The sequence below is a fragment of the Erithacus rubecula genome, assembly GCF_903797595.1.
Source record: "Erithacus rubecula genome assembly, chromosome: 18".
NCBI lineage: Eukaryota > Metazoa > Chordata > Aves > Passeriformes > Muscicapidae > Erithacus > Erithacus rubecula.
In genome coordinates this window covers 5,415,680-5,443,084 of record NC_136670.1, presented here as the reverse complement: position 1 = coordinate 5,443,084, position 27,405 = coordinate 5,415,680, and the positions used below count along the sequence as shown (strand labels likewise).

At 42.2% G+C, this 27,405-nt stretch overlaps 1 protein-coding gene across 2 annotated transcripts in view; it reads right to left on the bottom strand.

Moving 5' to 3' along the window:
• The window catches only part of TOP1 (DNA topoisomerase I), a 68,213-nt gene that overhangs the window by 19,157 nt on the left and 21,651 nt on the right, over positions 1-27,405 (bottom strand). The window contains exons 3-8 of one of the 2 annotated variants that reach the window (XM_079321806.1): positions 17,666-17,768; positions 8,109-8,235; positions 7,519-7,577; positions 4,721-4,816; positions 1,755-1,830; positions 707-804 (exon numbers count right to left, since the gene is read on the bottom strand). In XM_079321806.1, the coding sequence (XP_079177932.1) occupies positions 707-804; positions 1,755-1,830; positions 4,721-4,816; positions 7,519-7,577; positions 8,109-8,235; positions 17,666-17,768 (559 nt within the window). The remainder of the gene's footprint in view (positions 1-706; positions 805-1,754; positions 1,831-4,720; positions 4,817-7,518; positions 7,578-8,108; positions 8,236-17,665; positions 17,769-27,405) is intronic. The other variant, XM_079321807.1, reaches the window with a different exon arrangement.

The following is a 27,405-nucleotide window of genomic DNA, read 5'->3' as shown; positions in this document are numbered from 1 at the left end:
AAAAAATTTTAAGAGTGGGTGAAACTACAATTTCAAAGTAGTACAATTTCAAAACATCACAAAGTGATGTTACTTAAGGATCCTGGGCAAGACAGGAAGTGTTTTTCATTTAAAACTCAACTTTCAGAAATCATTTGTCAAACAGGGTGAGCTAACTGGTCACTTGATCAGGTTTCATTTCTGTGCCAGAGGCAGGAGCAGTTTTGAGAGACACAGCTGACACCCACTCATGCTGTACCTCTATGGAACACAGATAAGTTCTACTAGAATCCTGCTTGACACATCTGCACACATTAATATATTCCTTAATCCACCTGTACCTCCTAATATATTCCTGCTGACACCCCCAAGCCTACAAACTTTTGTACTGCTCTGAAGAGTGCCAGCACACAGCAGCTTCTGGGCACAAGAATATTGCTATCTGATCATTATAGGCAGCCTCTACATGACACAGGGAAAAAAAAAAACCCAGACAACCCCACAAAACACTTATTTCCTGTTTTAGGGATATCACTTCTAGTTCAGAGGATGAACACAGTGAATGAGATATTTATTTAGAGCTTACCAGAAAGTAAGCCAATTATTCAGAACAAATCCTCATGAATCAACAGAAGAGAAAGCCAGATGTGCTTATTCAGCCAGCATGGGAGGTACAGGCAAGTCCAGGTGCAGATGGGAGCCTACAGCACTGACTATATATAGTTACCATTTCCATTTTTGCTCCTCTTCTTTTTTCGGCTTCTTCCTTTTGTCCGCTTCGGGGACTTTCTTATCTTTGCTCTTGACTTTCTTTGCTTTGCTGTCCTGCAAAATGAGTAAGAATCTGCTAGAACAAGCTACTGTATTTCCCCCTCCCCTGAAAAGATGTGTTAAAACTAAAAGACTCTCTCTTGGGGTATGTAAGAGCTGAATTCCTGTGGCTTCACCACATAAATGTGCTCTTAGATCATCCCATTATGTCAAAGTCTGCTGATGTCCCACACAAGTTTTCAGCCAAATTCTTTTACTTTACTCAGGGGAAATGCTAAATGCACACAGCCAGTTATCACCTGCTAAGGGGCAAGTCTGGGCCATGGGAAGGGAATTGGTGTGTTACAGAACCTCCTCCTTGACCTGCACTAGTGTGTCTGGTCTGGCAAATGCTACAGAGCACAACCACCATGGTCAGGTGGTTTCTGGGGTTATCCTGGTGTCTGTTCAGTGTAGAGACACTTCCTCTGAAGGGAAGAAATAACCCTGCTGCCAGGAAGTGCTGCAACATATCTCACAAGAGTGCCTTCACTAGATGTATAGTCTGTCAGTCTCAAATTATGGCTGACGGTTTCCAAGTCCCTCTCCAAAGAAATTTCCACCTAGGCTCCCTCTAAATGCTTTAAGCTTCCTTCTAGCAGCTAATCTCTTTTCCATCTCCCCTCCCTCTGAACCCTGCCACATCATCTGTGCAATTACCACATGTGAGCAAGGTTCTCTGCCTCCTGCCAGCTCCTTAACAGAAGGACTGTGATTTGCCTGGAACAGCCTGGAAGTTCATGTCCTGGAGGCATCTTCTCCATCCATTGTTTTAAGGGCTGGAAAGAAAGCTTCTCTGATTTTTCATACATTATAGTTCAGATAACTTAATATCTGCACCCTACGTGGGGATCTGCCACACAAAGCTGTTCCAGACAAAATCAGATTCCCCCTGCTCTGCATAATTCCACACCAAATAGCCTGGCTCTTCTTCATCATAAAAATAAATTCATCTGTCACATTACCTCTTCTTCCTCTTGTTTCCTTTTCTTTACTTTCTTGATGTCTTCTGTTTTGATTTTCTTGGGTTTGTAGTCAGCACTAAGAACAAAAAGACTTGCTGATGATCCATTTTCCAGTACAAATAAAAAGAAATCACACAGTACAAAGTTGGTGTGCACAGGCTTGCAGCATAGCTGGTATTTTTATTTTCTAAAGAATGTAAATTTATACTCTGCTCTCCCAGAAGACTCAATAATCCCAATCCAGCACAACAGACTACAAAACCTACAAGATGTTATTATCAATACCTCTCCACAAGTTTCACTGCTGAAGCAAACATCTTCCTCAATGAAAAATCAATTCAAGCATTAGCAGCCATGCAGTGATTCCATGGGATGGGATAAATGGGCATAACCCTATAGGCATGTTCTATCATTAGTCCAGTCATTAGTCTGAGATTGTGCACACAAAGCTCACTTTTTGCACCCCCCACTAGTTCAAACAATAGTGAAATTGAGTATTGGCAAATTACATAAGCACAACCTCATTTCCAGAGAGGCAGGAAAAGGTCTCTGAGATCATCCAGTCCAACTTAGGACTCAACACCACCTTGTCAACCAGAGCAGGACACTGAGTGCCACTTCCAGTCTTTCCTTAAACACCTCCAGGGACAATGACTCCATCCCTTCCCTGGGCAGCCCATTCCAATGTCTAATCACCCTTTTTGTGAAGAATTTCCACCTTATGTCAAGCCTAAAACTCCCCATATACTGCTTAAGAGTACTGTCCTGTCCCTTGTTCCCTGGGAGCAGAATCTGACCCCCACCTGCTGCCCCTCCTGTCAGGGAGTTCTGGAGAATGATGAGGTCACCCCTCCCCTGAGCTTTCTCTTCTCCAGGCTGAGCCCCCCCAGCTGCTCCTCATCAGACTTGTGCTCCAAACCCTTCCTGAGCTCCACTGCCTGAACTGAGGGGCCCAGAACTTGAGGTGCCCCTCACCAGTGCCAGTAAGGGGGCAGAACCACCTCCCTGGTCCTGCTGGCCACACTGTTCCTGATACAAGCCAGGTGCCCTTGGCCTTCTTGGCCACCTGGGCTCATCTTCAGCTGCTGTTGACCACCATCCCCAGGGCCTTTTCTGCTGGGCATTTCCCAGCAACTCTGTCCCCAGCCCGGAGCACTGCAGAGTGCTGTGGTCAAAGTGTCAGAACTGGCACTTGGTCTTGTTGAACATCATGCTGGTGGTCCCAGCCCATTGATCCAGCATGTCCAGATCCTTCTGCAGGGCTTTCCTACCCTCCAGCAGATCAGCTCCCACCCAACTTGGTGTTATCCACAAATTTTATATTTATATCATATTATTTATACAAACACCTACTATCCTTTACAGAAGTGGCCATATTAAGTTCTAACCAAGCCTTTGCCTCTTCAATTTTCTCTCTACATGACCTGAAGAGAACCTTAAGCACTTTTGGAGTGGCCTACCCCTTTTTCTAAAGATGACACACTCCCTTTTTCTCTGAGTTCCTGCACAAGCTCCCTGCTCAGCCAGGCTGGTCTTCTTCCCCACTGGCTCATGGGAACAAGCTGCTCCTGTGCCTTCAAGATTTCTTTCCTCAAGTATGTCCAGCCTTCCATGGCCCCTTTGTTTTTAAGGGCTGTTTCCCAAGGAACACTCTGAATCAGTCCTGAGTAGGTTAGTCTGCCTTGTGGATATCCAGGGTAGAGGGTTTGTTGACCCATCCTCCACCAAGTATTGAAAACTCTCTCATTTCCTGATTTGTTATGCCCACAACAGCCTCCAACCACCACATCCCCCACCTGCCCTTCTGTAACCAGCAGGTCCAACAGGGTACTATCCCTGGAAGGTCACAGCTGTCCTTACCAGCTGAGACAGAAAGCTCTTTTCCACACACTCCAGGAACCTCCCAGCCTGGCTCCTCTCTGCTGTGTTGAGTTTCCAGTAAGTATCCAGCAGCTTAGAGTCTCCCACAAGAACAAGGGCTGGCACTGGTGAAACGTCAGCCAGCCACTCACAGCACAATTCATCCACCTCTTCATGCTGCTGGGGTGGTCTGGAACAAGACTCCCAGCAGGATATCTGCCCTACCAGCCTTCCCCTTGATGCCCATCCATAGGCACTCAGCCTTACTGTCACTACTCTTGAGCTTGACACAGACAAAACACTCCCTAAACGTACAGAAACGCCCCAATTCCTAATCTTTCCTTTGCAGACTTGACAGGGGATGTCATACAAACCTAGCAGAAGGCAGCAAGTGATTACACAAAAGAAAAGATGTCCCACCCATGTCTCTTGGAAACTGAGACACACAGGGATGGAGTGCCACCATAGTGAAACCTTTCAAACTCTTTAACTCCTCACTGAATAAGGACAAACTACGTGGAGAGCTGGATGGGCACAGTGGCAGATCACAGTGAGATGGAACTGAAATTGTATTTCAGTGGGTTCCTGTGTCAGGCAAACATCATGAGTGTTTCTCTTTGAGACAACAACCCTCAGCATAATTGTGACACATTGAGACTCCAGGCAAATCATGCCAGGCAGGGCAGGCACACCTCCCCCTGCCCCCAAACAGGCTGACAGTGCATCTTCTGCCTCTTGTGCACTCATTTCCCTGCCCAACAGAAACCACTGCAGCCACTTAGCTATGTTAACACCTCACGTGCTCACATTTCTGCTTTACAGTCTTCATCAGTCTTTATTTGCCTTCTGGGGTTTTTCTTTTTTATTTACTAGTTCTGCAACATTTCACAGCACCATCTGCAGAGGCAGGTAACAGCATTCTGCCTTGCACAGCACAAATATTATCCTTGCCCTGCTCAGAGAACTTGTAGCAGCATAAGGAGTCTGGTCTCAGACCTCCAGTACCCATCTCAAGAAGCCTGTGCTGATCACTTGAAACTTCACCTGCTCCCTCAACTCTAAAACTCAAGGCAAATATCCAAGTCACCAGCACCCACAGCACTTACTCATCATCCTCTCGAGGTCTCTTCAGGGGTTTGGAGTCCTCTTTAGGAGATGCATAAAACCCATCATCATCTGGTTCATCTTTAATACGTGGTGGACTGCAAGAAGGAGAAAAGAAACACAGTTGTACTTTCAAAGAAGTTTCTTGGAAACCAACAACGACTGAGTTTGAAGAAATAATCATTGGCAAAATGGGCAAGTCTTCCACAGAATGTGCTGCCATCACAAGATCCTAAAGACTTGAGATGTGTCATTTTCTGAATATTCACAGACAGTGTAAGGAGAATAATTTAATGTCTATGCATTTGCTACTTCTCAAGCAACATCAAGTTCAATTTCAACAAAGTTCATTTTGTTTCTCTGAGGTTTTGAGTAAAAACAACTGTAGCTTCCAAAATTTTCAAATACACTTAAAAATTGAAATGCCTGTGTGGAGTCAAATACAGGATGTTATTTAGTTTCAAGTCAATATCCTTATTGAGCCTTCTAAGAGAGAAAAAGATTATCAACCAAACAAATATTTGAAAGCTATTCCCTGGAATATTTTGCCAACTAAATACTGAGGCATGTGAAAACCAGAAAAGGAAACAAAGATTTGGCAAAGTTAAACAGATCAGTCTCTTTTCACTGTCCAAACTACAGGAAGCAAACAATCCTGTCCCTCTCAACAGACCACAAAATTAGGCTCAATGTTTTTAGCTATAACATCCCAAAACATTAGCAATAAGAAAAAAAAAATAGAGTATGAGTGCAAGAGAGACTATTCTGTTAGACAAACTCATTATTTCTAGATTTCAGAGAAGCATTTCACTGATCTTCATAAAGAAAAAAAATCTCACAGAGAGTCCAAAATTACATTTTGAAGCGCTTAGTGCCATCTTGGGCTTCCTTATTCATGTCCCACCAACCATTTCTATATCAAATTGACTCAGTTTCCAAGCCAACATGCAGATTTTGCAATCAGATGAAGCAGGAGTTAAAATAAGCAGCATTCAGCTTTGTAGACCACAGTCAGCAGGAGACATTAGGGAGTCTCATGTTAGCTGGCAGTGTGTCCATGAAGCAGAACAAGCAGTTTGCTCCTTCACAGCTCTAAAGCCACTGCAGTGCTGGAAGATGCAGCTCAGGGGAGATACAAACAAGCTGCTCTACGAAGCCATTTCTGTTGCATTGTCTGGAATTAACTAAGACAAGTCTGCAGCACAAAGACAGTTCCAAAACGTCTATGGAAAAAAAGGTAATTGTTCCACTTAATATATTTTCCCTTTCAGGCAGAAATGCAGAACTACTCTGTGTAAAGTCACTAGGAATTTGATCTATTTTAACACTGAAATACTGCATAATGTTTTGTAATGGAAGAAATAAAGTGTGAGTCTGTGAAAAGAAAGGAGCTGAACCTTGACTTGCATTGTTTCCAAGACTGTAACATTGCTCATCATACCAAGTCTTAAGGAAGAAAATCAAAACCATCTGAGTGAGGACATTTTTCTCTGCAGAACTTGTAAAAGACTATTTCAGCAGGGAAAAAAAAAAAAAAAACAACCCAACAAAATAATTACTTTACTCTTAGCCAGCATTTGGCCCTTAAGAAGGCACAAATGTGATGGCTCCTCCAGGCTTTTCTCAAACACATGAAAAAATGCTCTTGGACCTAAGGAGGATTCAACCACCTTGATATGAGAGCATCCAACATCCCTGGTGAGATTAGCACATCATGCAATTGTGCTGAACAGAGCTGAAGCAGAGGCCAGAGAGTTCTGAAGTGCCTGCTGTCCCTGAATGTGCTTTCCATTGCAGAGCATTCCCCAAAGGGCCTGGAGGTGGCGCCTCTGCCCTGCGCCGAGCCCAAGCCTGCACTTGGAAATGACAGCAGGGAAATGAAACTGATGCAACAACTCATGTCAAAAGGGCACATTCCAAACAAACAAAGAATACCTAAAAGGTATGTGCCAGGCAGGTGCCTTCTCCCAGCCTCTCTGTATCCACAGAATGTGGTGAGACTGGAGAGATTTTGTTTGTTTTGATTTTTAAGTGGACTCACAAACTGATAGAATCCATGAACTAAGTGCTGTTCTTGACTAACAGATATGGATGCATACATCCACCATACCACACATCTTCAGTGTCAGTGGACTGGATTTAGCACCTTAAAAATAATGTCTGAACTGTAAAGAAGTCACAAGACATCTTGATTGACTGTTAAGAAAAAGTACTCTTCTATCAACTGCTCACTTCAGGTTTTTAATAAGACTACTTAGTGATGACTGATACAACACTTGAGTCCAGGAGGTTCTATTATAAGCAGGAAGGTAGTACTAGAGTATGACATCCATGCATTTCCTGAAGGTACTTCTGATTTTACATGTCACTCTTGTCACTCCTCTGCAAAGGCTTCAGGCTGCAGTCACAGAAGGAGAGACACAGAGGCAATTAACTGGCTTTCCTGGGTCCTGTCTCCAGCAGACTGTCTGCAGGGCTCAAGTTCCAATTTTACAACAGAGGTTCTTTCAAATCCAGCTACCAGTGTTGCCATAGTTCAGTCTGTCCTCAGCAGAATCCAGCTCCTGAATACTTAGACAAACCCAGAATGTGCAGGCAGACACCAGGTATTCCACAGCTCCTGACTCCAGTTACTGGGTAAGCAGATCTACCCATTCTCATAATTGAGAAGAATGTGATTTTCTGAAGGGCTTAACAGTGCTCCAATTTTTTGTCAAGATCAAGTGAGAGGATTCGAACACTGAGCACCTATGAAAAATCAAACTGCAGCTTTTTCTGAATCATAGACCTGATTTCTTACCTGGAGAAACCATTTTCCTTCTCCTTCTTTATTTTTATATCACCAGAAGATGACTTCATCTGAAAAACATAAGAAGTAGGAGCTGATTAGCATTTTCCAACATACTACACAGAGTATTTAACTTGCAGAACTGTGACCATCTCCTGCAGTCCTTAGTGACCTACATGACAGAGAGAGACAACATTTTGTGCAAGTCTTAGTCAAACCAGTATCTTTTGGCTCTCCAATTTCCTCAGCAAATTGGAATTAAGTTTATAGTTTGTTTTTGTATGGACTGAATGTGGTATGACTGATTTTTCACCCTTGTCTCTGAACCCAAGCTTGGCAAAGTGAAATGTAATGGGAGAAAATGTGGAGCCAGCAGACACAGCTCCCCAGTGGAACTGTTTCTATTCACATACCTGCAGATAAAGCCCTTATGAGTTCATGCCTAGCACTCCACAAACAAAGTGTCTGGGTTAGCACTGGGATAATTCTCTCCAAGTTGATAAAAACTCAGAAGTACAAGCTGTATCTAACCCACTGAGTTCGTACTATTCAGCATTACAAGCCAAACCCATCCTCTTGTCTCTCCCACAGGAGACACCCACCTTCTCTTCCTTTCTCTTCTCCTTGTCTTTATCTTTGTGTTTGTCTTTGTGTTTCTCTGAGCTGCCATCTTTGTGTTTGGTTTTCTCCTTGTCTTTGTGTTTCTTTTCCGAGGAATCTTTGTGCTCACTGCAAGACAAGAGAGTGTGTTTGCAGAGGAGAACACAAGGAGATTTGACTAATACAATTTCCAGTGGTAAAGAGTCACAGGTTTTGAGAATTACAAACCCTAGAAAATAAGGGATCACCTTCACAGGAAGATCCACCACAGTCTCCTGCAGGCATGACCCATTCTCCTTGGGAGGAAGAGGAACAGGAGGGATACCACAAAATCCCACTTGCCAAGCCTTCCCTTCAGGAAACCCATCAACCTGGATTGCTGAGGAAATCCACAGCTCCTACACTTAAAGCTGAACACTTTAGGATGAATTCCCACTGTCTCTGCCTTTCCTCTTTTCCTAGTCCACACAAAAGGTCACTGGAACAGAGCTGGCAGCCCCGTCAATGCCCGTGTCAGCTTTTGCTCAGACAACAGTTTGTCATTGTAGCAGCTCTCATCTCTGGAACTTAAAGAGAAAACCGCTGATCTCTATTATTCCCAAACAGATGGGAAAACCAGAGCAAACAGGATATGTGATGTCCTTGTGTTTATGCAAAGTCAAACAGAAAAGGCAGGAATAATGCTGCAGTCCTCAGCTGGAGCTATTGATGCCACCACACCAGCCCAGCTCTGCTGAAACAGCCCCATCCTGTGGGACAAGAACTCAGCAAAGGTGTTTCCAAGTGAAGAGTCTGGTCTGTAACTACTCTGGTGTTATGAATAGCACTATTGAGAGTTTAAATACCTAGAATCTTTAGTCAGAACACAGGAGAAAACGCATACAAGGAGAAGAAAATCAACCTTTATCATTCTGTTTCTACCCATTTCTGATTTCTGAGGCATTAGGATAAATTTGTATTACATGTTCAAGTTTTTCTGATCAATTAGAAAGACACATGGCTGTTTTGAAATGAAAATGAGGTTTCTCATGGAATGACAACCTTGAAGCCAAAAGTGAGGCAATACTTTCAGGAGACTCAAAATAGAAACATCAAGAACTGGCCACAAGGATTAGCAGCAGTGGTGTGGAAGCCAAGCAACAAGCCTGGCAATTCTACAGACCTTCAATACACACTTATAAGGTTGTGTGGAGTCCCTGAGGTCACCCAGGGCTTTAGCAAGTCAAAGGCATGGTGTAAATCAGCATGGATAGGCACCAACCAAGATGCCTTCCTCATGCTGGCTGTTCACACTCTCCCTTCCTAGCACTTGACTCACATCACTGCTGTTCTCTGGGACACACTGTGCTTCTCCTTAGGATTACAAAATGCACTACAAGACTTTACTAGAAAAAGACACTTTCCTTATTTCAACACTCAGGTGCAAGCCCAAACCAAACTGTGTTAATACAGCCCTGAAAAACAAGGCGGGAATGCTGGGCAAGAACACGATTTTTAAAAATTACAGATTCTTTTGAGACTTCTTTCTGCCACAGAAACAGACTGCAAAAAGGTTGATGGCTACAGAGAGTGAGCAGCACATTAACCAGTTCCCACAGTCTGTGCTGATTAGGAGCAAGGCACAATCACAGTAACAAACACACCAACCCACACCCAGCTTACAACTGTAGACACCAGCGTGGACAAATGCATGTGAACCTGCCAAAGGTCTAAATAATTCAAGCCCAGAGTAGCTTGAATAACAACACTCCAATAAACATACATTGAATAAATTGAATAAACACACACCAGCTATCCTAGCTCGAGCAGCTAAAGCATGAAAATCCATCTCTGAAGGAAATCAGTATATTCACATACTGTGTGACACTAAGAGAAACCAGCTTCATTTTAACTCTCTAGCAACCTCTTCACACAAAGCAGTGAAGGCCTATCTGAACATCAAAAGGCAAAACAGACACTCTAGGAATGCCTGTAGTCAGACACACAGCACCACATGTTGCCTGTGAGCAGACTCAACAACTGCAGACTATTCTTGCCCAGCAGATCATGTTATGTACAGTGTGCTCAGGACATGCGAGCACAGACACGGAACATCCTGACACTGGATCCTGCAAATCCACAGCATGCTGCTCCTGCTCTCAGACCTCTCACCCAGGGTCTCTACCCTGTTTATTCATCAGTATTCCAAGCTTAAGATACCTATGTAATTTTCCTTTGCTCCAATCAGACTCCTTGACTGTCTGAAAGCAAAAACCCCACACATTACTAATAAATTTTAAACTCAGGAAGGTCTGGAAATTCTGACTTGATATCTTGCACTGGTATCTGTATGCCAGGTACCCCATTTACCAAAGATTTAAGATTGACAATTTAAGAGCTATCTTAACCTTCATATATCTAAAGCAATACTAATAATAATAACAATTATCAATATCAGTGATCAATATTCAACCTTCCTTTATTCAGCCAAGTTGTGGATGCCCATCTCTGTATTCAAGGCCAGGTTGGACAGGGCTTGGACAACCTGGTCTGGTGGAAAGTGTCCCTGCCTTAAGATCCCTTTCAACCCAAACCATTCTGTGATTCTTCAGTTCTAACATACAAAAAAAAAAAAAATACACACAAGGCTCAGACCATCTTGTTCTTCCCAAGTTTACTTGTATTTATATTCTGACTCTTTCTTGTTCCTATTTGATATTTAAATCCCACCTGAAATAACATGTTTTACTCAGACATTAATTTGTATTATTAAAGTGTACATACTGCAACCACTGGAGTTAGTGCTCCTAGGTAAAGTTTTTGGTAGTGGCAATTACTTGCAAAAAAAAAAAACCAAAACCAAAAAACCAAAAAAAGAAACATTTTGGTTTTCCAAAGCACCATTCTCAACCTCACTAGCCAAAAGCAGTTGCTTTTGGTATGTGACTGGAGGAGCCCTGGGATGTACACAAAGCATGACTAAAAGCAAACTGATGGATGACAATCTAGATCTGCAAAGCTAAGATTGAAATAGAAACAAAAATCCCATTGGCCTAGAGAGGCAGAGACAGTATTTGTGTGCTGAATGCTTACAGAACTACAGCTGGAATTAAAAAAAGTGCTAAAACCTCTAAAAACATAGGCTTTGTTTAAGTAGAAGCTCAAATGACATCCCTCTTGAAAGAGAGTGTGGCCAGTATTGAAAAGTTGTCATGCAATCTAATATAAATTTTTCAGCAACAGAGCCAGAATCAAGAAGTCTGGCTTCCTGAGTCAGTCTTAGTTGTTAGTCTTAATTCAATTTTTTATCATAAGACTATCCTTCCCCTTTGCTCTGCAATGAGCAGTAAATTTCTCACCCAAGCAATGTGGGCTCAGATATCCTAAGGAAACTCAGTCTCCAATTTCACTCTGCAGCTTCGTTTTCCAAAGATCAGCACTGGTGGCTTGGCCCCGAGGTCCTGCTTGCTGCTGCTCCTGGTGACTGGAAGGAATTCCCTAGACAAAAATCTGATATCATGTACTTTACACTCCAATGTTAAGAGAGCATAAATTTCTTTCCCTTATTAAGTAGCCTGCTTACCAGCCTTGTGTGTTTCCAGACACTGGACCACAGTTCTGCAACAGCTCAGCACAAAACTTGTGATGTGCATCAAGAAAGGCTTGTGCCCTCTTCTCCTGAGGGATGGAAATCTCCACCTCCCAGAAAAGCTCCCTTGGAAATGAGCTGGTAACAAAAGCCTCAAGCAACAATCCTTAAAAGAGGAACTTCTTTCTTCTCCCAAAGCAAAGCAAGTTGCTTGCATATTAACTGCAGTCAAGCTGAGCTGATTTGGTCTTTCATTTGGCTCAGATATACATGTGAGCCTACAGGGAACACAATTTAACCACCACACTAATCTCAAAAGAAAAGAGAAGGCAACAGGATGCCATCCTTACCCTGAAGATGGAGTTTCAGCCTTCTATCAGAAAGCTATTTCAGACAATCCCAAAGCTATTATTAGGAGGGACTGGGAACAATTTAAAGATCAGAAGTCTATCTTCCTGGTCAATTCAAAACTGGAAGAAAAAAATCACTTTTCTTTAAAGAAACCAAGCAAAATGGTCTCAAGATCACATGCACACTGCTAATTTTATCTTGAATTCATTGTTCAGAGCTCTGTGAATCCTTTGTTACCTTTCCTGCACATACTTCTCTGCCAACAAGCCAGCTTGGAGTCATGGAAATAGGACAGCAAAACCCCTGTAAGGTAGAGGCAAGCTCCAGGGGAAGAGAGCCTGAAAACAGGACAACTGGATCATAACAATTGTTCATACCCAGCCCTGCTGAGAAAGGTCTTCCTTCTCACCAATATCACTGCAGCTGCACCCCTGCAACAGAACTCAGAGCTGTGCCTCTCACAGGTTTAATGCTGACAAACCTGCAGTGTTTCTGTGATTTTAAGGCAACCAAGTGCAGCAGGAGACAACATTAATAGAGGCAGAACAAGAGATTACATCATCTACAGGTGTATCACAGTACTACTGCCTTAGTTCAGACAAAGGCCAGGTGAGAACACATCTCCTGAATAACTCCATCCTTTGTGCCAGCCTGCTTCCTGCCTTCCATTTACAGTTTTAGTGTAAACAAGGACATCCAAAGGCTGTGGAGAGCACAGGCTGAAGCACATGAAGCAGAAAATGCATCAGAAGAAGCCATTTCCCTTGCCTGCAGGAGAGAGGAGAGGGAGAGGAGGGGAGCCCAGGCACCTGGCAGCAGCTGCTCAGGCCGAGATCACATGGGAAAGTCACAAGTGGAAAGTGTTTCCAAAGAACAGCAGATGTGCAGATCACAGCTTCCTCCTTCAAACTGCAACAGCTTCGCAGTAATTTAACACTGCATTCTTCAGGTGCCATTTATGTACGTTAATAATCCCTTCCCAGGCCCTTTCCATTCCAGCTTCAGAAGCACAAGCTGGGAAGGATGCTGTATCTAAAGTGTCTCTTATTTCCTCTCTCTGCTGTAATTAGCTCGTGACAGGGAATCTGCTCCTCGCGAGTGCCAGAGCCGGCTGCCATCGGAGCTGTGCCTGCTCGGGAGCTGCTGCAGCACAACTGAAGTGTACAATAACAGGCAGTTGTGATTTCAGTGCAGCCTCACAACACGATGGGGACAGGGCACAGGTGACACAGCCCCTGTCTCCTTTGACGCAATCCAGTATTAATGGAAACCTGTGATCACATCCAGGCTAATGCACACCAAGGGAGAGCACTTCCAAAGCAGCAGCACCCCAGGGAAGGACAGGTTTTCAGCTGGCTTGCAGGATATTATGCTGTTTAAGGGATATCATATGGAATTACAGGGAATAAACATGTGAGCCCCAAAGGTTTTACTGAGTTTCTGGAAATGCAATAGAATAACCTGAAACCATTCTTCCCAGTGGTGAGTCTTTCTTCAGATAACAGATCAAGCCTTCAGCAAGAGGAAGAAGATAAAAAGCTGGACTAATCAACAGCTGATAAAAATTTTAGGAATAATAACAATATGCACATATTGAAACGAGGATCATACTTAGAACATGCTTTCTATGAATATGTGAGAATTAAGTAGATTACTAAATAAAAAGCAAATTTTTTCACTACTGGAAAGCAGTGTTACAATAGAACACTGCTCAAGGTGAACTGTGCACTAAAATGGGGCAGGAAAACAAACCCACTCATGCTAGTGAACAGCAGGTGTTTAGTCCTTTCTTTAAATTACCTTTACCCCTACATCAGGCATCCCTGCCTCCTCCTGCCCCCAACACACATGGTTCCAAGCAGATCAGGACAATAAACACAATAAACCAGAGGAGGTGTGCAAGAAATCTGAACTGAAATTTATCTTCATTCGTGGCTAGCAAATACCTGGAATCTGTGTTTTTCCTAGCAAAACCATGAAATTAGAAGATGCCAGCGAAGAATCCCTTCTGTGTTCCATGCCTCAGTTCATCCCAAGCTGTGATCACAGGAGATTCAGTAAATGGAGGAAATATGCAATCTGACAGAAGATTTTCTTCCTGCGGCTCCGGAGCTCGTCAGGCTGACAGCAGGCTCAGTTCTGCACAGCAGCCTCTCTGCTCCATGCCCTGCCACAGCCAGCCCTGCCCTCCTCAGCTCCTGGCAGCTCACCTTCCTGCACAGAGCCCAGGACACCTGGCACACACACACCTCTGACTGCCAACACCCCCAACCCGCTCCCTGACAAGGCTTGGCTTCAAAGGACCTCTTATGCCATTGTTTTCTGTGGTCTACTTGTCTGAAACACTCAACTCCCACAGATCAGAAACCTATTGCCACATGGGATTTGTTTCATTTTATTTTTATAACCACTGACATTTATATTTAATGGATGTGTGTTAGATTTTTGTTTGGAGACCAGGAAGTACAGGGCTGAGAAAATGAGCAAAAAGCCACAATTTGTTGGATTGTGATGTGAATTTATTCCTTGATACAGACTGTTCTTAAGTGGGCTTTGCATTTTCTTTCTTTGAGGGGTGATGGGGAGGTCTGAGGCACACAAATGTTCTCTCCCAGTTTACTACAGCTGTAAATGAGTGGTTAAGACACAGAAGTGTCATCTTGTGAGTGGGAGAGAAGGAAAGCAAGAACCAAAATTAAGAAGTTCTACATACCACTCCACACACTTCTGTCATATGAAATCAAAATTGTCTATTTTGGGTATTTCAGAGACTTATCTTGGCAGTTTAGATCCTTCAAAGTCTGGATACAGGAAACATTTATTCTCCTGCATTGGAGTTGTTCTGTCTTCTTGATGCAGGTTTTATTTTAAAAGCCTTTTTTCAGTACAGGACAGGAAATGAAACTGTCAAACTATTACAGACAGACACAAAAACGATCTGCTTCAAACACAACCACACACTGCTCTTAACTGTGCTTCTCAGAATGCAATCAGGGGCTCTTCACACACCATGGATAAAATGTCACACAGGTACCAATCCAAGTCTTCCAGAAAACAATGGCTTCGATTTCTGCTAAAGCACCATTCAGTCTCTTTTGAGAACTACTAAAGATACAGCAACAGAACAGCTTTTTTGAAATACAAAATGGATTTTGTGAAGATTTACATGCAATTTGATAAACCTGAGATAAAACTTTTCCACAGGTTTAATTTACAGCCTTTTATCAAATGCTTTAAAAATTCTTCATATGGATAAAAACCATTGAAACCCCCTCACCCTGTTCTTGTTCCCTGGAGAATGTTTTCTTTAATTTCTACCAGATTCATGGCTATTTTTTGCTTCTTTCTCATAGTCAAAGGAGAAACTTCAGGTAGGCTTTTGTCTTTCAAACAACATTAATCTAAAATCTGATTTTCACAGCAACTTACATTTATGGAATTCATGGGTGACAGCTGAATCAAAGCATTTAGGGAAGAAATGTTTAAAATTCAATTATTTTGATGAAGTTCTGTTACAAGTCTGCTGTTTTTACACAGCAAAGAGCCATGACTGAGTATGAATGGGATAGTGAGGATTCTGGAGCACTCCTAAAGGAGTGATCTCAAGAACATCACAGCCATGTCCACATATGTTAATTTCCCAGAGAAGCACCTTTACAACCAAATCTCAAGATTCAGCACTATAATACATTCATTTTTAAGGTGGCAGCTTTAAAAGGCAGAGTGTGCACTCAGCCTGGGAGAGTGAAGTGCTCCCTTGTGAAGGAACCTGAAGTGCAAAGCATTACTGTGTAATCTCTCCCCAAAAATGCTTTGAACAAACCCCTGCACATACATGCCCTGAGTCACACCACCCAGAGAGGAACCTTGTTTTGGGACCCCAGCATGCAGCAGATACTGTGCTCACAGGACACACAGGCACTTAACAAACACATGAGAACAACTGGGAGCATTAGGCACAGTGCCTAGAAAACACGATGCCTTTCCCAGAGGGATTTCAAGACAACATGGTAGGGAGGAAGGAAGTACTTTGAGATAAGGCATGATTACATGTCACCTCCAGAGCTACACCTCACCAAACACCACAACCATTCTATCTTCTTTCCACTGTTTTGGTATTTATTGCTTGCAAAGTCAGCTTCTAATTATGAGCCATAATCAGTCGTTCCAGTTAAAAACACGCTGACCATTTCCCACTCCTACATAAATGAAGTCAAAGCATTAATGAATTTGGGAATTTAAAGACAGTGCTTACATTACTCCTTACAAAAGAATGTGCTCTGCTAAGATTTCAGGAGAATGGTTTTTCAAGTGAAGCAATGAACATTTGGAAATGTGAGGCAGCCAGTTTTGTGGTGCATGATGATCAGGAAAATGAAAACTAGAAATCAAGGCAATACAGATGTGTGAACAAAGGCAAAGAACATGTAAAAAACATTTAATCCTTGTTGAGAGAGCCAGGAAATGCAAGTTATTCGGCCTAGGGTTTTTTCTCCATCGAAGACACATTATGGAACAGTAGGATTGTGTAACTTCTTGTAAGATCACAGAAAATTCAAATCAAGTGTGAGCCCAGTAAAACCAACCCAATGCTCTGCACATGCTTCTTCCCTTTCATGCTTCTTTTTAATAGAAATCATCGTTAACACACACTTTTTTGCTCTTTTTAGGACAGTGCTATCACAGTTGCACAGCAATTACTTAATACACCCACTTTCCCACAGCATAAACACCGTCATTCACCAAATGTCACACCAAAAACTTTCTCTCCAGGGTCTTAGCTCTTGCAAGTTTTGGTGGCAATTTAGGCTCCATGACACTTGTGTGTCAGGAGCTGCAATGAGGAAAATTTCTCAGAGTAACACCCTAGCTGTGACACACTTGTCCCATGCTCAGCCACACCAAACCATCACACAGACCTCCACATCCTGGTTCCTGCAGCTCACAGCCCAGGCTAGAGAGCAACTGGACCAAGGAATTCAGCAGCTCAAGAGCTGCAGGCCATCACATCAATGTGGGTGACCTGGCAAGTGACTGGCATCAAACACCTTCTCCATCCAGTGGCAGTGCAGTGTATAAACCACATAAAACAGCACACAACCCTTTGGGACCCATCTAACCCAGCAGTTTCCCAGTGCTGCCTCACACAGCTGAGATATTCAGCCAGTATGGTGGCAGGCCAAGGACACCACCATTGCTCTGGGGGACAATCCTTCTAATTATGAGGAGGCTTAGCAGCCACATGGGGGTGTCCCTATGCTAAAGGGGTGGGGATTTATATCAGCATGAAGAGAACTCCACACTTCTGACAAACAACTGGAACCACACACAAAAGATTATGGGAAAAAACTAACAATCTGCATGAAGGTGAGGCTGAGCTAGTTTTCTACACCTTTAACAACACTAAGCTACAACAATATTTTATACATTAGTATCATCTCACATTTGCAACATACACAGCTTCAGCCACCCGCATGGCAATGCAGGCAATGACAAAAATCAGGCTTAAAGCACCTACACTCATAAAAACCACACTCAAAATGTAGCAACCCATACTCATTTATTATCAGAATAATTTTTGTAAGACTGCACATTCAATGGTGTTTTAGCCTACAAAGACTTCATCCACTTTTTCCTCACCTATTACTGTGCTTGGACTTTTCCCGGTCTTTTTCCTTGTCCTTCTTGTGCTCTTTGTGCCGGTGCTCTCGGTCTTTGTGTTTATCTTTGTGTTTGTGAGAATCTGTAAGCAGAGAGGCAAAACAAAAGAAATTAAATTGGGAGAAAACTCCACACCTGAACCTCTGCATTTTTCCCCACCGCACTCTAATATTCCTGTGATTCAAAATTTGTAACAAAAATCTTGGTTTCAGAGGTCCTAAATGGATTCATTGTTCCTGCAGGACACGTTAATTCATCTTGGCAACAGCTGCATTTACATGGTCTTCATTTCAACGACCTTTAAATGCTTCATAGACCCTGAAGAAATGCAACCCTTCCATTAACTAGGTATCTGTTGATATAGCAAGTTCAACCTTATTTAGCAGATGAGCAGCCTGGCTTCCTATGCCTCCATCATGCTGAATACACAGAAAGAATATAGGAGCAAAGCATAAAGCTGAAGCATCAGGCCTGTTGAATCCCAAAATTTAATACTTCTACTTTTGCAAGTATGTAATTTTGACAAAGCATGCTTCCCTTTTCCCTGCTCTGAATGAAAACCATTTTATTCTGATTCCAAACAGTGCATAACATGACAGGCAGAAAGCAAGGAAAATGGAGAGCAATGGCAGAAAATGGAAAGAAAAGGTGAAAAGGAACAAGGATTCTATCCTCCTGCTTCTCTACTGCAGGACACATTCACCTCCCTCAGACAACAGCCCCACCAAGAAAAATCCAACCTGACAGCTGTAATGAGCTGTGTTGGTGGTCACCCACCTACACGGGTCAGGGCTGCTCCCAATTATGTGACAGGTCAGAAATGGGAGGTGGCACTCAAGTGAATCTATGGGAACACAGTAATTTTATTGCTATCAGTTTCTACTCTGAGTGACACATCCCATCCTCAGTGACAACTGTGCTGTACAATGAAGTCCTTTAAAGCACCAAGGCAATGCATTCAGCATGGAAAAAGAGCAACACGGCTGAATTGCAAGTAAGCACATTCACAAGCATTTTTAAACAAGTATATTAAAAAAGAAGCTGAGGCTGAACTAGCACCTTGTAACCACCTCTAAAGACCACTTACAGTCAAGGTCAGTGTGATGGGAGGAATACATGCAATACCCAAAAACTCCCCCCAGGTTTTGTTTTCAATATGCTACTCTAAGTAACCAAAATTAAGCAAGCTCTTCAGGAAACCTGAAAAGCTGTGCTGACTTTGGCAACTGCTTTTCAGATACCAGTGCTAGAATTTCCACCAGAGATCTTGGATGTAAGGTATTAATGCTTAATTAATTGTAAAGATGCTACCACGGCTCTAAAAAGACTCCTATCCCTGTGCTAAGAATAGGAAACTGCAACAAAAGGATTTTGTGACTTTCAGTCACATGGGAAATGCACTGCAGAGCCAGAACAAGCCTCATCCTCCTGACTCCAAGGCTTCTGCCACAAATTCATTTTTTTCCTTAACTGACACCAGCTCTTAAACCTCAAAACATTCAGCTGGATTTAGAAGAAACATACCCATAGAACATGATTTTAACCTATTGCTTTCTGTAACTTCAGGGTTTGCTTTTAGACACCCACATGAAGACGACATAAATGAACATAAAAATCCTGATATTCAAGCCTTCAAGTTGCCTTCTGCATCTTTCCTCCATCCCCCTGAACTCAAGAAATGTTTCCTAGTGCTCTGGTGTACCCAATGCACACGTTTATATCACAGGGCTTAAGTTTTTCATGTTTTGATACACAGGCACATGGCAGGTTATGTGGAACATTTGGTGTTACAGCATAAAGCACCCCAAGAGTTTTCAAGTACCTAAAGAGCAAAATCTCTTTTGCAGTAGACAGAGTTCTGCAGGCATCTCTAGCAAACTGTGTGGGGACTGGACACCCACACACTCTGAACTGCAGAGAAGCAATTCCTCTGAGCCCTTCTTCCCACCAGGACAACACACATTTCACTGGCAAAAATGTTTTCGCAGTGTGTTTCACACTTGTGATTCTTCAGTTCAGCCAGGAGCTGGAAGCTCAGGCTGTTTGCAAACTGCCTGGGGTTTATTCCACAGAGGGTTTACTCACTGATTCCCACAGCCCCAGCTGCAGCAAACAGCAGCTATTTACCCTTGATGAATAGGTAAATTACCAGAGAAAGCAGTGTGATGCTGTACACAGAGCTATGTACAGTCACTCTACAGCACACACACAATCAATTTCTATCAACCAATCAATGGGAAACGTGTGTGACTGTACTTAGAGCTGTTCTCTTTAGAACTAAGGGCCACACAATAACTTGCCACCAAGACAAGCAGAAAACAGAACAGTTTACCTTGATCACCAGATTTCCTTGTGGCTGACTTGTTCTTTACAGTTCAGATTAATATTTACTCTTGGAAAGCAGTTCCAGGGATGTACCCTAGAACTGCTGCAGTTGGGTATCTGTTTCCTCAACCCTTGGATCTGCTTACAGTGATTTGGTATTTTCAGACAATTAAAGCCTGGTACTCAAGGGAGGGAAGGAAAAAAAAAAAAAAAAAAAAAAAAAAAAAAAGCTTGACCAGTTAAACTAGCTTGGCTTGCTAGGATTTGTTGCCAAACAGCTCAGCTTTCATTTGCTCTCTACCAGAGGACTGCTAACAGGAGGGTCTTCCACAGAGCTATTCTGGCTCAAAGGTCACAGTGGCTGGGGAACAATGGGTCCTGTGAATGGTCTCAAATCAAAAGCAAAAAGATGTCAAAGCAGAGCTACCCAGTCTCTCTCACTAAGAAAAACACTTTAAATGTAGTATTTCCATGGAGGTGGAGCTCCCAAGCACATCACCTAAGGGTTAAATTATTCTGGAATATTTGCCTAGCATTCAAACTCCATGGTGCTCTTTCTGACACAATGCCATGAGGTAGGTTAAGAATGAAGACTTCAAAAGAGTTTATTAAATAGTCTTGAACTGACTTATGTATATCCTCAGAAGGCATTAAAGCTCTTGGTCTTCTGTTTTTTTTGTAGAGGGTGGAGCTGGATGAAGTTCAGGAGACTGGGTCATTAAAAAGCACAGGACTCTTTTTTTTTGGCATTCTACACAAAAATGCTTTGTTCCAGACTGGCTTTATCTAGCAGTCTATGCCAATGGATATTTGATGGCTGACATGAAACAAGCTGAAGCCTTTTCACTCTCATCTGTGTACCCACTTGCCAGGAGCCAGTGCAGCATCACCTCTGACTGAACTGAACAGGCAACAGATGCCTGGGAACGGGGCCACCTCTCTCCAAGCCTCATCAGCACACAGGCAATCAACGGGAAGTGTTCCTGCTGTAATGCATCTTCCTTGATATATTTAGCATATTGATTCCTAGAAGAATCTTCCAGCCTCCAGTAACTCTCTCCCAGCTTGCAGCTGATTAGTAGTTGACTAAGTCCAGCCTCACATCAGATATGGAAAGAGTTCTGACATTATCACACATTCAGATTTGTTTCCTGCCTTTTATGTCTTCCAGTAAGTATGTCTGCTCCCTCTAACACTAAACAAGGAGATAAATACTATTCCTTCTCCAGGACCATAAGCAAAATCCACCATCTACTGTGAGCAAAATTTAAATCCCCAAAAGCTTATGTGACATTTAAATATTTGTGAAAATGCAAAGTCTCTCTTCAGCACAAGGTTACAATGGGGACAGGGGTTATGCTCACTGGGCAAGGATCCATTACCCCTGAGGCTTTCCCTTCAGTATCCTCTAACCCAAACAGAGCTTTTGGCATCTCTTGTGTTCTAGAAAGCTTGATGTCTCTGGCGCTGGATCTCTGTCTGTTAATGCTGAGCCTGGTATGTCTCCAAAAGATTACCACAGTCCCTGTACTATTCCTGCCATTCCCCTGTATCTCCAACAAATCACGAGCAGCTCTGCATTTTTGTAGGGTTGATTCATCTTTTAACTCTGTTAGATTACAAGGATGCTGATTTAAGGATGGGGAATTCTAAGCACTTTTGGTCTGTGGCTCTGTGTTGTTCCCTGCTCTGCCTTCACTCCAGCCTGAGTCCCAGGGGAAAGGCTGAGTCATAGCCCTATTTGCAATACTTGTACATGTGTCTGCCTGGAACAGGCAAGTTCTACTCTTTATCCAGGAACAGAGCTGTAAGAGGTCAGGCATCTCCAACTGCAGCATGGCAGGAACAGGGATGAAGGCAAGGAAAGCCTCTTCCAGCAGGCTGTTGGCAACTGGAGAGGAAGAGTCCCAACAGATGGCAGAGGTGACTGGTCCCCTTTCACAACAAGGACAACCCTTGGCTTAATTAGTCTGGTGACAAAACAATTATGTGGGACTGTGATGTTCTAATTCATGAGCCAAATTCATTTGCCTCAGAAACACTTCTGAACACCTGTCTCTGCACACCTTCCAAAATACTACTTTTATGTCACGATTAAGGGAAGTCAGGATACTTCCTAAATTAATATCTCAGTTTTGACAGCAACTTTTTAAATAAAATACTGAAATCAGAGAGGGGCGTAAGCTCTTGTATGCCCAATTAGTACAGCTGTCAAGAGAGTAGTGTTGGCACAGGATACAGGATGCTACAGATGCCATTTTATCCCACTCCCACCACCTACTTTTATTTCTCTTGTATCATTTATCATAGAATTTTTTTTTTTTTTAAAGAGCTGAGGGAAAAAAAAAAAGGTGTGAGTACAATCTGGTTCCTTCTAATTTTTCCCCAATTAAGTGAGCTAGCCAGCAAATTAACACCTGGTAACCTCAATTTCTGGTCAACAGTAGCTTTTCCAGATAAATATTAGCTTTTCAGATTTGCTTTGTCTTTCTGTTCACCTCCTTAAAGTTTTTGTGGGCAGACAATTTGACTAACTCATTAACCTGCTTACAGAGAGGTTCCTTTGTTCTTTAAAATGTCTTATTAGATTCTTTGGACTTTTTGTATTATCCTTCTGGTTCCAGAAACAGCCTTATTTATTTTCCTCTAATGCTGACTATGCTTGAGTTTAATCTGTTTGAAGCATCATCTCACACTTCTCTACACTGATGTCCAGAAAGGTGATTTAAGCTTTGAGGATTCTTGGGATCACAATCTGTGTCCAAAATCTGAGGACACAGCATGAAAAATCCATCTTGTTACCAACATTTTGAACTTCTTGTTGTTCCACTAACACTTTTGCTTCAGATGAGTGGCTGAAATTTCTGCCCTGAGTAAAATCCAATGTCTCAGTGTTAGTTGTGTGTTACAGGAGAAGCAAACAAGCTCTTAAGGCTTTCAGGTGTGTTCAGGGCTCTCTCTAGTACTTAAATTGAAGCATGAGCAAGAAACCCTCTGCTATTAGCAGAGATGAAACCAGCAGTGTCTTTTCAGACTCTCTGGAAAGGAGAAGAGAGTCCTGAAAAAGACTTCTCCAGTTCCACTGCTAAATTATGCAGCTGAAAGCAAGGTAACTCTAACCTGGATTAGGTTCAAAAGCTGGTCAAGTTCAAAAACTTCCTGCCACTGGAGAAATGGTCAGTCCTTTCTCAGCTGGAACACCTTCATATGTAAGGCCATGTGCTCCACAGCAGCCTCATCACTAGTTAGGCTGAATTCTTCTCACTGGTTGTGATGTAATAGTGAGCAAAGCTTAAAGTCTCTTTATTATTGTCTAAATGAAAGAATTTTACTGATTTTTTCCCTCCCCCACAGGTTCTCCTTTTACATGTTCATCCTAAAATATAGATTATCAGAAAAAGACTTCTTACTTCCAAGGGGTTTTTCCCATTTATTTTGTCAAATCATATTATTTTCAGAGTTTTAATTTCTTTTATTTTGTACATAAAGACTACTATTAAAATTACCACAATTTAGTTGATGAAATGATGCCAAGAAGGGTTATGAGCGTTCAAACATGTGAATGTAGTCCAAGGTGTCTAAAATATTATTCATGTTCCTGGCAAAGAACACACACTTTTGCCCTTGGCATCAGCCCAGAATGGTCTAGTGTTGCACCAACTTTTACAATACACAGATACCAGCCAGTAGAAAGTATAACATTCAGTCATTATCTAAGATCTTTAACACAGACAGTGACAGAGCACATTACCTAAACAGGCAATGCAATCCCACATGTAAAGGTCACTCTGTGAGGTGCTGGTCAATTTATACATCTTGCCTGACAAAGCAAACATGGTGCAGAGTTAAAAATTCCTATTTGCCAGCCTAAATTGTGCAAATCAGAAAAACCATCACATGGTGAACATGTCTGAGGCACAGGGGTCCTCACCCTTAAACAGTTTTTAACTCTACTGAATTTGTGTTTGATTTAACAATTTTAAACCCAAGTGCAATGATCCCACCTGAATAATCTGGAAGAGGTCTAAATTTTTTTATATTATTTGTATTCCAGTTAGAGGAAGTTGCATTATGGTCATGGTGTTCCAGTAATCAATGAAACAGCACTTCTGGAATTTACTTAAACAGATTGACATTGCTGTAGCTCAGGAAAGAGAAAAGAGAAGCTCCTGGGCAGAAAGCAGAATGCATCTAGGTAGGGGAGACAATACCTTCCCAATAAAGCAAGGCAGACACAAAAAAACAAAGTGTACATATGAAAGGTACAGAAACTGGAAAACCTCTCTACACAGCTACACGTGTCAAGAGCAGCAAACCATACCCAGAAGGCATTGTTCAGAGAGATGATGGTATTGAGGATGATACACTGGAGTAGAAAACCATAATCTAAAATAAACTTCCCAAGTGAAACTGGATATGTCATTTACCGGCCCTATTTACACAACTGCAGAATCCACATAAAACATTTACCCTGAGAAAGTATTGCAGTTCTGTTTGCTGTGCTGCTTTATTTCTGCAATAACTCAGTGCAAAACATTTGGAATACTGAAATGAGAGTGACTGAAACAATGAAACCACCACTTGAGTCTCCCATAACCTAAGCCTGAAATTCAATAGCAGAAGTAGGATCTGGGTTTTCAGTCAAAAAAGGAAAGAAACTACAATGATAAGCAAGACTGTCTGGCTTCTGCTTCCTCATTTCATAATGCCATACTTAATGGCAAAGATACCATTCCAAAAGCAACTTGACACAAAACCTTTTACCAGTGTTTATAAAGATACCTCTACAATCTACAGTGCCTCAGAAATCTAAATCCTTAAAACCCTTCTTGAAGTCAAATTTAAATGAGTTAAGTTACTGTGCTATCACAAGCTTATTTCACTTGAGGTGCCTCACTGGGACAGGTGCAGCAGTTCAGGGATGCTGACACTTCAACACTTCACTGTTTCCCTCCATAAACCACATAAAAATCTGAGTTTTATAGTTTACTGCAAAACAACTAAACTAACTGTGACTAAGCACAAGTGAAATACACAGTGCAGCTCTTTACTGGGAAGTTTAGATCTGCAGTCATTAATTTTCCAATCTTAGAAGAAACAGAAGAAAAAAGTTGTGAAAACTCAAAAAGCGAGCCTGGAGAAGTACAACAGAACAACCCAACAGTTTTTCCTTTCTAGGGTAGGAACTTTAGTAATAAAAGTAAAACTCTGCCAGAGAGCATTCTTCCTTTTTCTAAGGGCTCAAACGAAGAAATACAGCACAACTGAATAGATTGGAGTCTATTCATTTCCCAGACTATATTTACACTGAGACAAAACCTGTTTTGGGCTGAGCCAGAATTGACCACACCACATTGTATCCAGTTCTGCCAAAGCTTGAAAACTCAGTACTTTAGATATAAACAGAGTAAAACCAATGACCTCACAACCCCTTTCCACACCTCAGCAGTTACTTGAGGCAAAAGATACTCCAGGGCCAGACAGATATGGTGTCTTTTTCCTTAAAAGGACTGGAAAACTTGGCTTCTGGGAAACTTGGCTTCAGAACAAGACAGACCCCTTAGATACTGCATTCTTCATTAGTCTTGTCATTTGAAAGCCCAGTGTTCCTTACTTTTGAGTAGAGGGAAAAGAAACCAATGGAATGACTTGGTGATGAATCTCCACAGGAGAATAGAGACAGGTGGATAGAAAACTGTCTCCAGCCACTCTCAGCCCTTCATAACAGCCCCACCAACTTCTCAAGAAGTGCACCTATGCTCCAGTTTTAGTATGCAAGCAAGAATATTAGATAGCTTGTTTAAAACACAAAGTTTGCAGAAGATCAACACACCTTTTGCTCCACCAAAATCTCAGACAACTTCAATCTAAGGAAGTGATGCAAAACAAGGTGACAGCACTGCTAGCAGGGACAGCACATGGTGGCCACAGGACAGGTCAAGCTGGCATGTACACCTGTCCACACCCCAAATATTAAAAGCTTATCAGGAGATGTTAAAGATGCCAGAAAAAAACCCCTGACTGATCACTCCTATCTTGGGTGACTGGAGTCTCTGGGAGATGAAGTTAACCTGGAGCAAATGTCACTGCTGGCATTTCATCAATCTCACCCAGACTGCAGAGGCTTGGGAGGCAAAGCAAGACGTGCTTCAAGAGCCTCTTCAGAAAGAGAACAGACACTCTTAGTGCACATGTTTTGAGCCCTTCTTCAAGTTTTTTTCAGCCACACTGGATTAATTGCTTATTTTCAGTGCACCTCATTTTTTCACCTGCTGGGGATGTAGCTAATACTCTGTGGGTAATTAATGCTTAAGTAATTGAGATAGCTGTGTGGCATACAGGGATGCTGACCTTAAGAAACTGCTACACTACAGGCATCTTGCAAGAAAACAACCAATGGTGTAGACAGAAGCAGCAAGTTTAATGACTTGTCAGCACCTTCTACAGGGCCTCTTCTCAAAGAGGTGGCACGTTCACATATATTCCACAGCAGATTTTAGCTGTTGTAACATATGCATAAAATCACTGCAAGTTAAATTGCAGTAGACAGCATTACACAAAGAACAAGTCCAAGGAAGCCTTATAAAGCATGAAAATACATGTTTGATCAGTACAGAAAGACTAAATTAATAGCTGCTTCTTACACATGCCAAAGGGTTCCCGACCGAGAGGCAACAATGAAGCTTAAATCCATTATTTGCATTCAAAACCAAAAAAAGTTCCATGTGAACAGAAACATGTTTCCAGGGATTCCCAAGATGTAAAACATTCTTCTGTAATTGTATATAAAAGAGTCAGAGACTGAAACCCATTAGTATGTTTCCACTAACAAAGCAGAATAAAACAGAATAGCAAATTAAAACTTCAGGGAAATGACCAGCGTCAGTGAACAGCTTAAAATGCTGCTGTGCTGGCATCAAGAGAGGAGAGAGAGTCCAGAGTAGTCTCCTAAGGAATCAAGAGCAAACCCATTCTTGTCCCTAGTGATATTTATTCTTATAAGGCTACACTCTTATGAGTGGAAGTACTTATTTTCCATTGCCTCCTCCATTCAGAACTAGAGTTCCTTGCCTTCCCTTACTGGGGTAGAAATTGTTTCAGCATTTTTTCCCTACTGCTTTATGAGTCTACAACCACATGAATAAACAAAGTTCTGCACTGCATGACCATCTTTTTTAAAAGGAAGCAAAACTAAGACACACTTTTGCCTCAAAATTTAACAGCCATAGCCCACACTCCCACATCTGGAGGCTGGGATGAGGCTGAGAGTGGGATCTAAAGGGCAAAAGCAAATCTAGGGGAACCAAGTTTGATTGTAGTTACCTCTGAGGTTTCAAAAGCCTTATACTTACTGTAGCTCCATCTGCATCCCCATTTGCTAATACACAAATAAA